The sequence below is a fragment of the Schistocerca gregaria genome, chromosome 1 (genome assembly GCF_023897955.1).
Source record: "Schistocerca gregaria isolate iqSchGreg1 chromosome 1, iqSchGreg1.2, whole genome shotgun sequence".
NCBI lineage: Eukaryota > Metazoa > Arthropoda > Insecta > Orthoptera > Acrididae > Schistocerca > Schistocerca gregaria.
In genome coordinates this window covers 501,611,812-501,625,107 of record NC_064920.1, presented here as the reverse complement: position 1 = coordinate 501,625,107, position 13,296 = coordinate 501,611,812, and the positions used below count along the sequence as shown (strand labels likewise).

Here is a 13,296-nt window from a genome sequence, read left to right as displayed (position 1 = left end):
AACAGCTTTCTGTAGAAGACCCATTTCTTCATCCGCACATCCTTTACAGCCAACCTCCTATGCTGCTCTCAAAAATGTTTGATATTTCTGCAACCATTTCAGGTTTCTTTACAGTACTGCCACCTTGTTTAACTTCTATGCATATTACATTCTCCATTTTCCTGTTAGTTTCCCTCTTTATCACATTCCCAATGATTTTTTATTTTGTTTTCTGATTTCTGAACTTTAAATTTTATGCATGCACTCTTAGACTTATTTATTACCTTTTTAGGGTGCTACAGTAAAGTTTGTAATGTTGCTGTATCTTTGGGTCATTAAGAGCATCACAAATTCATTTTAAAACATGTTACACTTTTTACTTAAACCTGTTTCACTGAAAACTGGACTCCACTCTATTTCTTGCAGGCTGTAGTTGAAATTTTTAAGGCCCACATCATTTATTTCCTAAAAGGATTCCAAGAATATAAAGAACCGTTGCATTAACAGATGTCAGTGAGTGTAAGTAGTTGACCATCATATTCAGAAAGGTCATTAACAACTGGGCATACACTGACGCTGTTGACTCTTGATCTTATCAATCAGACTTTGACAGTTATCACTCACATTTGTCGGAAACACTACTACTGTCATTAGGTTAAAAAAAAACCTCAGTTCGATATTCGAAATCCACTTTATTAATGCTCTCATTAAGGAAATTGACATTAAAAATCGTCTGAAATTATTGAATTCTAGGATTTTGAGGACATTAGGAACAAACGAGTATCTAGCGACCTCATGAATACATCTTCGTTCCCTGTAGAATCTCTATAAATTGCTAACACTACAACTGACAAATCATTTATATTAAACTCTACTCCACAGATTTCAATATGTTGCTCTGTACAGAGGCTTTTTAAATCTAATGCTCTAAATAGCAAGTTATTTTTTGCATAAATGCAACACCATCTTTCTCCAAGACAGTTCTGTTTCATTGTGCTGCTAGATAGTAACCGTCCAACTGCACCATTTCAACAACATCTCTTGTATGGTGTTCACTAAAACATAATACAAGGTCATTGTTAATAATGATGTCATCATCTCTGATGATAAACACTTCATTTTTCACAATATTAGGAAAAGTTGCCATTCACCATTTAGAGGAGATTCTGAGTCACAGATAGGCGCAACAGAAAGACTGTCACAAATAAGCTATCGGATAACAAGGCCATCATCAAAAATTGACGAAAGACAAACACACATTCACGCAAACGCAACTCACACATACCTGACTGCAGTCCCTGGCAACTGAAGGCACAGTGTGGCTTCAGTTGTCAGAGACTGCAGTCAGATGTGTGAGTTGCATTTGCAAGAGATTGTGTGTGTGTGTGTGTGTGTGTGTGTATGTGTGTGTGTGTGTGTGCGCGCGTGTGTGTCCACACGCTCGCACGCCTGTGTGTGTCTGTCACCTATTTCTGACAAAGGCCATGCTGGCCAAAAGCTTATTTGTGACAGTCTTTTTGTTGGGCTTACCTGCGACTCAGCAGTGAGTGGCAACTTTCCGTTTCATAATACTGTTATATTCCATTCTGGATTTTCCATTGCTTGACTTAATTTTCACTATTTATGTGATTAACATTTTGTCTAATAAACCATATATATTGGCATTATGTAGTGTAGCTAGTGTGTCACTGGCTGAAAATTTTACTGTACTAAAAAAAACATCACTCTTGTCCTACTGTTGTATTGTTTTACAAAGCAGACATTTTGTGTTTGGTTTTGATTTTTGTCATTGACAGGTATGGCCTGTGTAGAACAAAACTACACATTCAGTTTATTGTTATCTACTTCTTGGGTCCATATTATTACTAAGTCCTTCCGCAATATGTTAATGTGTAGATATGGGTTGTGTGAAAAGTTCTTGCTGTGCAGCTTGTGTTGGCAAAAGTTACATTTTTAAATCATGTGCGTGCATTTTTGATCTCTCTATCTGCACTTTGCTCCTCTTTTTTTACACATGCCCAATCTGGTAAGTTATGACGATTTCAGAGAAGATGTTCACATCTGAGCTTCTCAGCTCATGCAGTTTCCTTTAGAGTGAGATCACTATGTCTCCTGTTTTGTTTCTTGCAAAATTGTTTTTTCTCACTAAGAGCACATAGGATGAAACAGCTAAAAGGGAAGCAAACTGCGGACAAAATATATTATCATCCACAAGACTTATGTCTGATTTAATGACTCGTATCATTTTAATACCTCAAACATCCAATATTATAAAACCAGTTTGTGCAGTTATACAAGTAAATAAAAACTATGTCTTTCAATTTCCATGTAAGATATTGTATCTGGTAGAAGAGTTTACAATTTTGTCTCCCATTTTATCAAATTTTGTTAACCAACAAATGAGACCGTTCAAGTAGTTTTATGCAGAAGTAATTTTATTTTTTAATTTTACTTTCTTACAATTATATACAGGCCGTTTACTTTCATTTTGTCTGTGTGCTCGTTTGTGTCTTCTTTGAATTAACAGGGTATCAGAGCACGTATCCCCATTTTCTACCCTTTTTATCACTCCCCGTGACGTAATAAAGTGTGGTTACTCCCCCCCCCCCCCCCCCCCTTAAGGTGTATACGTGGACAAGGAAACAAAATTCCTGGATTTTTCCCCAAATTTCCCGGTTAAAAATACACTCTCTCCTGGCTGAAAATACACTTTTTACATGTTAAGTGACAGTGACTTTTCCTCGGAACTGTAAAACTTATCAGTCTTTTGAATGGTTAAGGTTTTAGACACCGGCGTAGAATTTCCCGCACTTTAGAGAACAAAACTCTGGAAATAAAACACGTTATGGAAAGATCTTTGATGTGCACCAACATGTACAAGGCATATTTTCGTATTACAAAAGTATAAATTCGAATTCCACCAAACACCACACGTTCCTTTCTGAAGCATTGAAATCAAGTTTGCGATGCGCATTTGTAACCCAGTCATACCTCACGTCACATGATCTTGCCAGCTGATGACAGCAGATATTCAGGGCATAGTACATGTGATGTAGTCAGCCAACAGCAATATCACTATTAAGTAGTGCAAACACACAAATAGGAAAAGTTAATGGTTTAAATTAATAAACAAAGAGTTGCCACAAGAAGAGAATAGCTTCCACATATAATATTTGTCTCAAAAGTTTAGTAAGGTGCAAGAGAAGCTAAGCTTTTAAATATAATGTTGACTTTTTTTGTGTGTTATACCTTAAGATACATCACACAAATGTGCCAGTAAAATTTTTAACAACGACATAAATGTCTGATTTTCTGGGCTTGAAATTCTTCTAAACGATTGTCCTCAAAGAGTTGATTTTTAAATGAGAGTCAAACACTCTGTGATTTAAGAAATTCATCATACTTTCTCGCCCATAGTTCATTTTGCATAAAAGGAAATTTACTGTGAAAGTAACGCTTTTCAAACAACCATTCGCAATATTTTTTTGCGACCTGTTAGAAACAGGTTCTTTTCAGCAGTTGCCAGAGAGCGTCAGATAACAGGCGTCACTGCACTAGCGCAGCTACAATGACTGGGAAGCCCATATGTTTGTGTGTGTAAAACATTAAAAGATCGTACATTATGTCATAAAAGAAACAAGACATTAGAGCATACTCCAGGAGTCAGAATTTCGTGGACCATACTAAAATGCATAATTAAGCTTAAAGTGCACATTCATATGAGCACATTCGGAAGTATATTTTCTTGGAATACCAGTACTGTAATATCTCATGTTTGGTTCTTTATTATCGCCTAATGCTCAAAGATGAAAACGTGCACTTGAAATGCAGCAAATAGTTGAAACTAGCCAATAGTATGGAATTAAACACATTTTTCAGTAAACTGACTGTCTCAGTGGAAAACATTAATAAAAGACAAATTTCTTTAGCAAACCGACAAAAAAACTTCATTGTTCTGCATGGTGATAAATGCTTGACTGTCAGAAATGTGGAAATAAAATAAAATCTGAAACTAATAATGTATTTTAGCTTTCCATAATTATATGAATGTATTTTGATTCACTTGACACCTAACGGCCCCAGAAATCTGTTTTATTTTCATTTGACGTGAGAGCAATAAATGAAGAGGAAACAGCAAAATCGCTAAACATAAATATGGGTCACGTGGAGACTACCCACCTCCCCACTACAACTCAGTCTGCTCTGGGTATCAGCCCCGGATCTACGATATTTCTGAACCAGGGCAATACTAGATAGTGGCGCCCTACCCTCCCTCGAGCGTTTGAGGTAGGATGCCAAAAATTTTAAAAACTGACTTTTCAAAAATATGTCCACTTTGTAGTACTCATCTTTCTGAAGAGCCTGGTACATAAAACATATTTGTTCAAGAGAATGTAAGATATGTTATTTGGTCTTAAGTGTGCCAAAATGCAGTGCCACACCTCTTCACACGGCCCTGTTCCATCGCAGGTCACTGTATTTCTCTCTGTGGAATTCAAATGTGTAATATTTTTTAACGGATGCCATCAAACTATATGCAGGAGAGCGGAAACTAAAATGTCCTGTGGTGCCTCTCCTGCTCCCAGTCAGCCAGTTTGATATCCTGCCCATCTTCTATTTTTTTTTTTTTTTAAACACCCCTCACTATTAATACTGGATGGGATTATTTGTAACCAGGAGAACAAGTACTTTGCAGAAAACTTGCACTCTTTATTGCCTATTAGCTAATAACTTGCTGTTTTGTGTGACATAAAATTAAAAACAGGATACATAAGACCAGTAAAGACAAGAGAGAAACAAGACAGTAAACGTTTCTTCAATACTTAAGTCCAAGCATTTTTTTTTTTCTCTCTAATCTTGCTACAGCTTTACGTGGCGTGCTTTTCTTTCTGGGAAAGAATCTATTATCTCATCAGAGTTCGTCAAATGTTTTGCTACATGAAAAAATGAAATGTCATAGTCTAACACTGAAAAAGCTGTTAACAGAAATAGTACCCAAGACTGGTGTGGTTTCTCGATCTGATTACATTTATTTGTCACTGTCTGCTACATAAAACGAAAAATAGGTCTGTCTAATATTGCAGCAATTGTAACACCAAATAAACGAGACTGTTTTGGCACAAATGGTCATTTTTATAACACAACAGAATATAATTCACAAAGTACCAATATCAAATGCCTACTACAAGCAAAAATCTTTAGGAAATAGTTTCACATTTCATCCATACGCTCCAGCTTCCCAAGCATGAGATCGGAAAGTAGTAGCACAAAATTTTTATATAAATTTGGAATCGTCATAGTCTTCCATAATTTGTGTGATGTCCCCATTTCTTCTCCTTCCTTGTACTAACAAACAACCTTGTCATCAGTCATCACTAATTCTGTAACTATTCCTGCCACTGTCAAAACTTATTCTCCAGTTGACTTCACTAACCGTTCCACAATCACCAGTTTAGGTATCACACGTTTATTCTCTGGTTAGGCATGTTTTCCACCCTACTCCCAGAATAGAACTTAAGAGGCTGCTAGATGGGGTATGTACAATTGGCACTTATTAGAATAGCAATCTGGCCAAAACTTTTCTGTCAAAATTTCATTTTCTTGGATACACCGAAAAGATAATACATAATCTTTCTTACTTGTTACTCCTGTTAGTCTATTTTCACTCTGGTAGTCTGAATCTATGGATTTCGCTAGTAATTATAACAACGCTGATCATTCACAAACCCAGTTGACCACATAAACAGCGACTGGCTTTATTTCACTCAGCTTGCATAGCCCCACCCCCTTTAGTCTGCAGGAAAGTTTATTTCTAAATTTGATGGGGGTTCCCCTGGTGGAGACATCATGTACACTATGCACACATTCAAAAATCGACTTATGAGTCATTCAGAAATCAACTTAAAAAGTGTTCAAAAACCAACAGGGATACATTTCAAAATAATATGAATAATCAATAGACCAATGTGCGCTGGATGCTATGTGCTTTGTGAAACAAGGTTTTTTTCCCCTCAAGAATATGAATTGCTCAAGTGTATGGGACGCGTACCAAATGGGACTAACAGGGGATATTGAATGACTACTGAGAAGGGCAGTATGAATGGTCATGCATTTGTTTAATCCATGGGAGAGCGTCACAGTGATACTGGGGAACTGAACTGGAAGACTCTAGAAGAACAGACATAAACTATCCCGAGAAAGCCTATTAACAAAGTTTCAAGAGTAGGCTTTAAATGATTATTCTAGGAATATACTACAACCCCCTATGTATCGCTCAAATAGAGGTCATGAGGATAAGATTAGAATAATTTCTGCACACAAAGAGGCATTCGAACAATTTTCCTTACATGCTCGTTACCTAAATGGAACAGGAAGAATCCATAATAACTGGTGCAATGGGACACAGCCTCAGCCACACACCTCATGGTGGTTTGCAGAGTATAGATGCAAATGTATATCATGAATTTAAATTCAATTCTGTTGAAAATAAAGCCTTGAGGAATCATCCAATTATCAGTAATCATTAAATCAATACTTCAACTAGTGATTCTAACAAAGGAACTTCCCATCGCACACCCCTCAGATTTAGTGGCAAGCTGGCCCATTGGATAGCCTGACAGAAACCGAACACAGATCAAGCATGAAAAGAGGAAGAAGATATACTGAAATATGGAAAAAAGAAGAAAAATAGAAACAGTGTACGGTCCGGACTTAATATGTGCAATATCAAGCAACATTTATCGCCACTGAGTTGGGGTTCTGTGGTCATGGTGTCGGACTATGACGGGGCGGACCTGGGTTCAAATCTCACTTGATCTTATTTTTTCTTCTTAACAAAATTACAAACTTCCTGTCTGATCGTTGACATGCCTGTTCGCTGTATTCAAATTTGTGTATGTGTTGTGGCGTAATGTCAATTTGCAACAGTGGCGTGTAATGAAGAGACCTCCAGACATACATACCTCTTTATTTGCTCTAAACAGATACCACATGTTAAGCCTCTTGCATTTCATTTTGGAAGTTTTGACTCTAGAATTTCACACCCATTTATTTGTTGTTTTAATTTCTGTGAGAGGTCTATGCAGCACCTCGCCGGCTCTCACTATTCATCACATAATATGAGTCATGTGGTAAGAATATATTACTGTCGCAAGTAAATGTGATGAATATTGACAGCAGGTGAGGTGCTGCATAGACCTCTCACAGAAATGAAAACAACAAATAAACAGGTGAGAACTATGTTCAAACGAAGGAAATTCTAGAGTCAAAACTTTCAAAATGGAATGCAAAAGGCATAACATGTGGTACCTGTGCAAAACAAATAGGAGATACATACATCTGGAGGTCCCTTTGTTACAAGTCGCTGTTGCACACTGACATTAAACCACAACACACACACACAAATCTGAATACAACGAACATCAATGACTGAGTGGAAAGTTCATAATTTTGTGTGTGTGTGTGTGTGTGTGTGTGTGTGTGTGTGTGTGGAGGGGGGGGGGGGGGGGGGGGGAGAGAGAAGTGTTGGGACCGAGTGAGATTTGAATCCGAATCCCCTCCACCATCACACTCCAACACCACAACCACGACACAACGGCCATAAGTATTGCTCGATATTGAACATAATAATAATGAACTGTTCACACTGTCTATTTTTTTCTTCTTTCTTCCACAGTTCAGTACACCTCCTTCCTGTTTTTATGCTTGATCTGTGTTTAGTTTCTGACGGGCTATCCAGTGTATCCAATAGGCTAACTAACCGCTACATCTGAGGGAGTGCGATGGGGAGTTTCTTTTGCAAGATCCTGGTAAAAAAACAGTGCACGCTTAACAGACATAATTAAGACTTCAAGTATCAATTCATGCCATAGCTTACCCCCCCCCCCCCACCCCCCACACACACACCCACACAACACGTGTGTGTGTGTGTGTGTGTGTGTGTGAGAGAGAGAGAGTGAGAGGGGGGGGGGATGGGGGGATGAAGGGAGAGATGGAGGGGGGGGGGGGGGGGGGGGAGAGATAGCAATAGTCTAATCACTATCAAAGCTTACCAGTTAGTCCTTCATCTCCTTCATCGCTGGACCCTGAGTAATCCTCCCCATCTTCTCCTCCTTCATCTTCATGGTCACTATCGTAAATTACCTGCCATCCAGGGTTAACCTGCAGCCACGAGAGCAGGTTTCTGGTTACAGGTGCTGACTCTCCTCGTAAAATCTTGCCTGAGAAATTTAGGACACGAAAATTACATATGACTAAAATACTTCTCACCTTCTATCATTTGGCTTCATAGTGGAAAAGACTCTTGGTTACATTAAAAATAACAGCTACTCCCATAATTTAATGATGAACTGCAGAGAGCTACGTGCCATGCTTTGTTATTTAATAATTCAAAATTGCAATCTAATTTATAAATTCAAGCATAATCAATCTTCCTTCTCCTGACTGCTAATGTTCGATGAAGAAGAGAATAAAGAGAGACAGAGAACCCACTCGCCTGTTACAAAATTAGATGAAGGAAACAATTATTGTGCTGTAGAACAACTCTCAATACATTTTTCTTGAAGTTATGGAAGAATATAGTATGAAACATAATCAAAATCTGAACTCATCAACTTTTGAGCATGTATTTAACAACCACTTGTAAAAGGTTACACAGAATACAAATGTAGATGGTCAGTCAATGACTGCACCAGCTCTGAATATTCAAACCAAATGTCTTATTATGTTACAGTTTTCGCACAATTCACTTCTCTACATTTGCCTATTGTCCCAAAACAGCTTTGACACAGCTATATCATTTTGTGTACTCCGTAAACAATTACCTGATAATTTAAAAATATTAATAATAATTGTAGCAATAATAATATTAATAATAACAATAATAATAATAATAATAATAAACAGTCAAATCGAACATATGCACTCTTTGCTGTTTGTGCATAGAGCTGTAGATATGGTCTACTAGATGATACAGCATTCATACACTATGATGTAGAATGGGGAAAAAGAAACACAGAAATAATTATGCTAGGTGACAGATAAAAGCTCTATAACAATGTTCCACCAACTACAACGTAAAGACTGCCATTTCTGCCTGATGTCAGTGAGTCAAATGAATAAATATACATCAACTGTTGTGTCAGGCACAGTAAATTGAGAACATAAGCCTGGGGTATAGTTTGTTCAAGAATGTTCGGGTATAATATCCCCTCAACATCAAATTCATTAGGAATGGAGCACAAGATCAGATTAAGGAATGTTCAGGAAAGGAAATTGGCTGAACATTTTCAAAGAAACCGTCCCAGGATTTGACTTAACTGACTTAGGGAAATCACGGAAAATGTAAATCTGGATGGCTGGACAGGGATTTGAACTGTCAACCTCCCAAATATAAGTCCAGTGTCTTTTTTAACTGAGACAGTATTATTAAATTTATTAAAGAAGGATGTTCCATGTGTAACAAGGGAATACCTTTCCTTTACATGAATGCGTGGTGTCTGTTTCTTCGAAATAAGACACCAGGCAGATTCCACAGCTGTGAAACACTATGTGTAAATGGAAGGGGGATCACTGCTGTCAGCTGCAGTGGGACTTTAAGCGGAATCAGTGGTGACAAGTGAAAATGTGTACTGGACCGGGATAGGGGGTACTCGGTGTGAGTGTGGATCAGCCGTGAGGCATGCCGAGATAGTCCGTGCTGTTGCAATAACGCCGTGTCCTAGATGGTGCAGTGGTTACCGCAGCTGCCCAGTGATCAGGGGATTCTGGCTTCGCATCCTGATCTGATACACATTTTTCCTCATCACCAATGATTCTGCTTTAATGTCCCATTGCAGCTGACAGCAGTGATCCCCCTTCCATTTACAAATATCTTTCCATTTAGGAAATAAAAATATGCCTGTGTAACACCTACGGTGGGATGCCCTTTTTGTATTAAATGTTTTACCTCAGTGATTTGGGGATTCCGGGTTCGCTCGGTAGAAGTAAAAATGATACTGGTGATGAGTTGTATCAATTATGAAAAGCTGATGACCAAACTGAAAACAGAAACTTTTTTCAATGAAACTCATCTTGTTCAGTTTTCTCATATACAGAAGTCAGCAGACAGGAGAGCTGAGGATGCTGCTACATTTTTGAACTTCTCAAAGGCGTTCTATAAATGTGTGTGTGTGTGTGTGTGTGTGTGTGTGTGTGTGTGTGTGTGTGTGGTACATACGGGCACTCAACAGTGAGGTTATCAGCAACATTACATGCATTAAAAGAGACAACTGTGGAAAAAAATATTAAAATGTGATCATACATGCTAAGACAATGGGAAAGAATAAAAGATGCTAAACAGGAGACTAAATCACAAGCAAACTGACAAAGGAGCTAACAGGAAGGCACATGAAAATGTCATTGGCTGCCCACTTACGTAAAATACGGATGAGCCAGTCACACTGTGAATATTTTAAAACCTTTGCCCTAAAATCTTGGAAAGATGTAGGACAATTCACAAAACTTTAAAACCCTAACCACAACTGTTTGCTTACTACCTATAACAGATTAAAGATCTGTCAGCAAATCAGCCACAGATCACTGGTTGGAAAATAAAATGCAATCCAATAAAATGTGCCACACAGTGATCTGTATGCCACAAGTGCCGCACACTTGAGGGTCCTCTTGCTGGAGCAAGAAGCCGTGTGTCATAGGATTGTGGCCTATGCGAAGATGAGTGAGGAGGGGCCTGTTCGATCGACGTGGCTGGAAGAAGGTATGCTGCGACCGAATTGTGGGCTTTACTACATGGAGTATTATCAATCACTTCCAGACAATCATCCTCCCACCAACACAAGGCCCTGGAGCTCAATAGTGAGGTCATAGCGTTCAGTGTGGTGGCACACTGAAATACCTGTGGATCAAGACACACCTCCTTGGCTGCTAGATCCGCCTTTTCGTTGCCTGCAATTTCCACTTGCCCTGGAACGCAGCACAAAGACACCTCCGTTCCCAGTCATCGTAGTTGGAGGAGGGCATAGTCTAGACTACTTTATCTGCTGGGCGCAAACTTTCCAGCGAGTGAAGGCCACTCAGCGAATCTGAACAGAAAAGAAATTTAGCACTTGAAGAACATCTCATCTGCTTCAGTGCCCACAAAACGCATATAATTCTGTATCAAAGACATTAAAGGCTTTAGGCAGTCGGAACTGGAGGACACAATCCGGGAAAACAACAGAGCAACCAATAGAATCCTCCGGTTTTGACCCATCTGTAAAAACAGCTACATGGTTGTGGTGCTCAGATAAAATATCACAAAATGTCATATTAAAAACAGAAGCAGGAGTGCAATCTCTCCTGTAGAACACCAATTCTAAAATCACTTTGGCCTCTCCAGTAACAAGGGAGGCAGACAGTTAAAACCCAGGATATGCTGCACACAGATCCCAAATGGCACTGTGACTTGTGGATGATTGGAGAAAAGGTGTTCCAGAGGGAGATGAGCGACGCTATGGTGTGCGGGTGAAGTTGGAGCTGCGAGGAACAAGCCTGATGTATCGTGAGGATCTGCAGCCAGATGGTAAGTTATGGGTCATCGGCCTCAGGGCAGAGGCATTCAATAGAGTCCTGCATTATGAATGTCATATGAGCTTATGTATTATCAGACCAGCTTTGTGGCTGGACTGAGGTCTTTTTAGCAGATAGAAATTAGGTTGGTCAGGTATTGTCAGATATAAGTGTAGAACCCCAAGGGAGTGTTATAAGGTCATTACTGTTCACACTATACATAAATAAGCCTGCCCAGCTACCAGTGCAGTGTAATGCATTGCTTCCTGAACAGGAAGGCGTGCCGGTCCCCAGCGCTAATTCGCGCGGTGGATTAGTGTTGAGGTCCGGTGTGCCGGCCAGCCTGTGGATGGTTTTTAAGGCAGTTTTTCATCTGCCTCGGGAAAAGCAGGCTGGTTCCCATTATTCCACCTCAGTTACACTATGCCGGCAATTGCTGCGCAAACACTGCTTGGTGCAGGGACGGTTAGCTGAAGTTCAACATTGTTGTATTGTGCATAAATAGAGAGACCCATTATTGTTTAGTTGCTCTATTGGCAAAAATCACTAGGAACAGCAATAACAGTAAAACATGAAGCAGTAGACATCCAGCCAACCTACACAGGAATGATGACATAAAACTAGTTGTAAGAAAAATTCAAGCGAAATGTAACTTACCCATAAAAGAGGTAATATTAACGGAGCGGAAATACAGGATCCGAAGACGAGCAGTCTGTTTCATCATGTTTGTCTATTAAAAGAGAGAACCTCAAAAAAAATTATCATCTTACTTCAGTGATAGCCTCTACAAGAGAGATTTCCATCACAAGCTTGTATTCCAAAAGAGGCAAGCAACACACATCTTTCTCCCACATAATTTTTGTGAAATTACAGTGAAGGTAAAATAAGAGCAACTTGATCTCATAAAGAGGCTTAGCAACAGTCATTTTCCCTTACATCATTTGTGAATGAAGCAAGGAGAAAGAAATCTTACGATTCAACATCCCACAGATAAGGAGGTCATTAGAGACAGAAAACAGCACAGATTGGAGAAATATGAATGTCGTTTGTAAGGGAAAAATCCTGACATTTGCCTTCTACAAATTACAGAAACTACTGGAATGGAACAAGAAAGTGAATAAATAATAGTAACAAACCAAGTAAATTTTGCCACACTTCACAAGGCAGCTTGAAGAGTATAAATACAAATGCAGATGTATGTGTCAATAGATCACTGACTGCATGAGAACACTAATGCATGATTTTGGAAAGGAAAAATCTAGTTATTGTATGGTACTTTGAGACGATTTGGTAATATATCTTATGCAAATATACAGTTATAATGACCAATCATCAAGTATGTTTTTGTTCACAAATTGCAAGTTGATCTACAATTGTTTAACTATAAGGGCACTCATATCACATGAGTTCACATTTGAAATACAGTATTTGCCAGGGAATAGCAACATAATTTCTTACATTTTGTTGTGAGTATTGCATTTAAAATTATTATAAGAGACACAACCTTTAGTAAAATAAAAAAGATAAATTTTACAACAGGAAGTGATTGAAAATAATGTACAGAAATTCACATGCAACATCAAAGCCGAACAAGATGCAGACACGAAGTTGATACTTGGGATCTGAATGTAGTATAAATACACACCTATTAACCAAAACAGCAAGGGATACGTTATACATTTCCAATCCAAATCTGGATCAAAAGAAGTAATGAATGTTTAATCATGCTATTAAAGAAATAATAAAAATACATTCATCTCATCCTGTATCAAA

General features: G+C 38.5%; 1 protein-coding gene across 3 annotated transcripts in view; it reads right to left on the bottom strand.

Moving 5' to 3' along the window:
- Positions 1-13,296, bottom strand: part of LOC126354066 (ATP-dependent helicase brm-like) — a 203,153-nt gene that overhangs the window by 118,849 nt on the left and 71,008 nt on the right. For all 3 annotated transcript variants that reach the window (XM_050003445.1, XM_050003454.1, XM_050003438.1), the window contains exon 11: positions 8,031-8,198. In XM_050003445.1, coding sequence (XP_049859402.1) covers positions 8,031-8,198 — 168 coding nt within the window. The remainder of the gene's footprint in view (positions 1-8,030; positions 8,199-13,296) is intronic.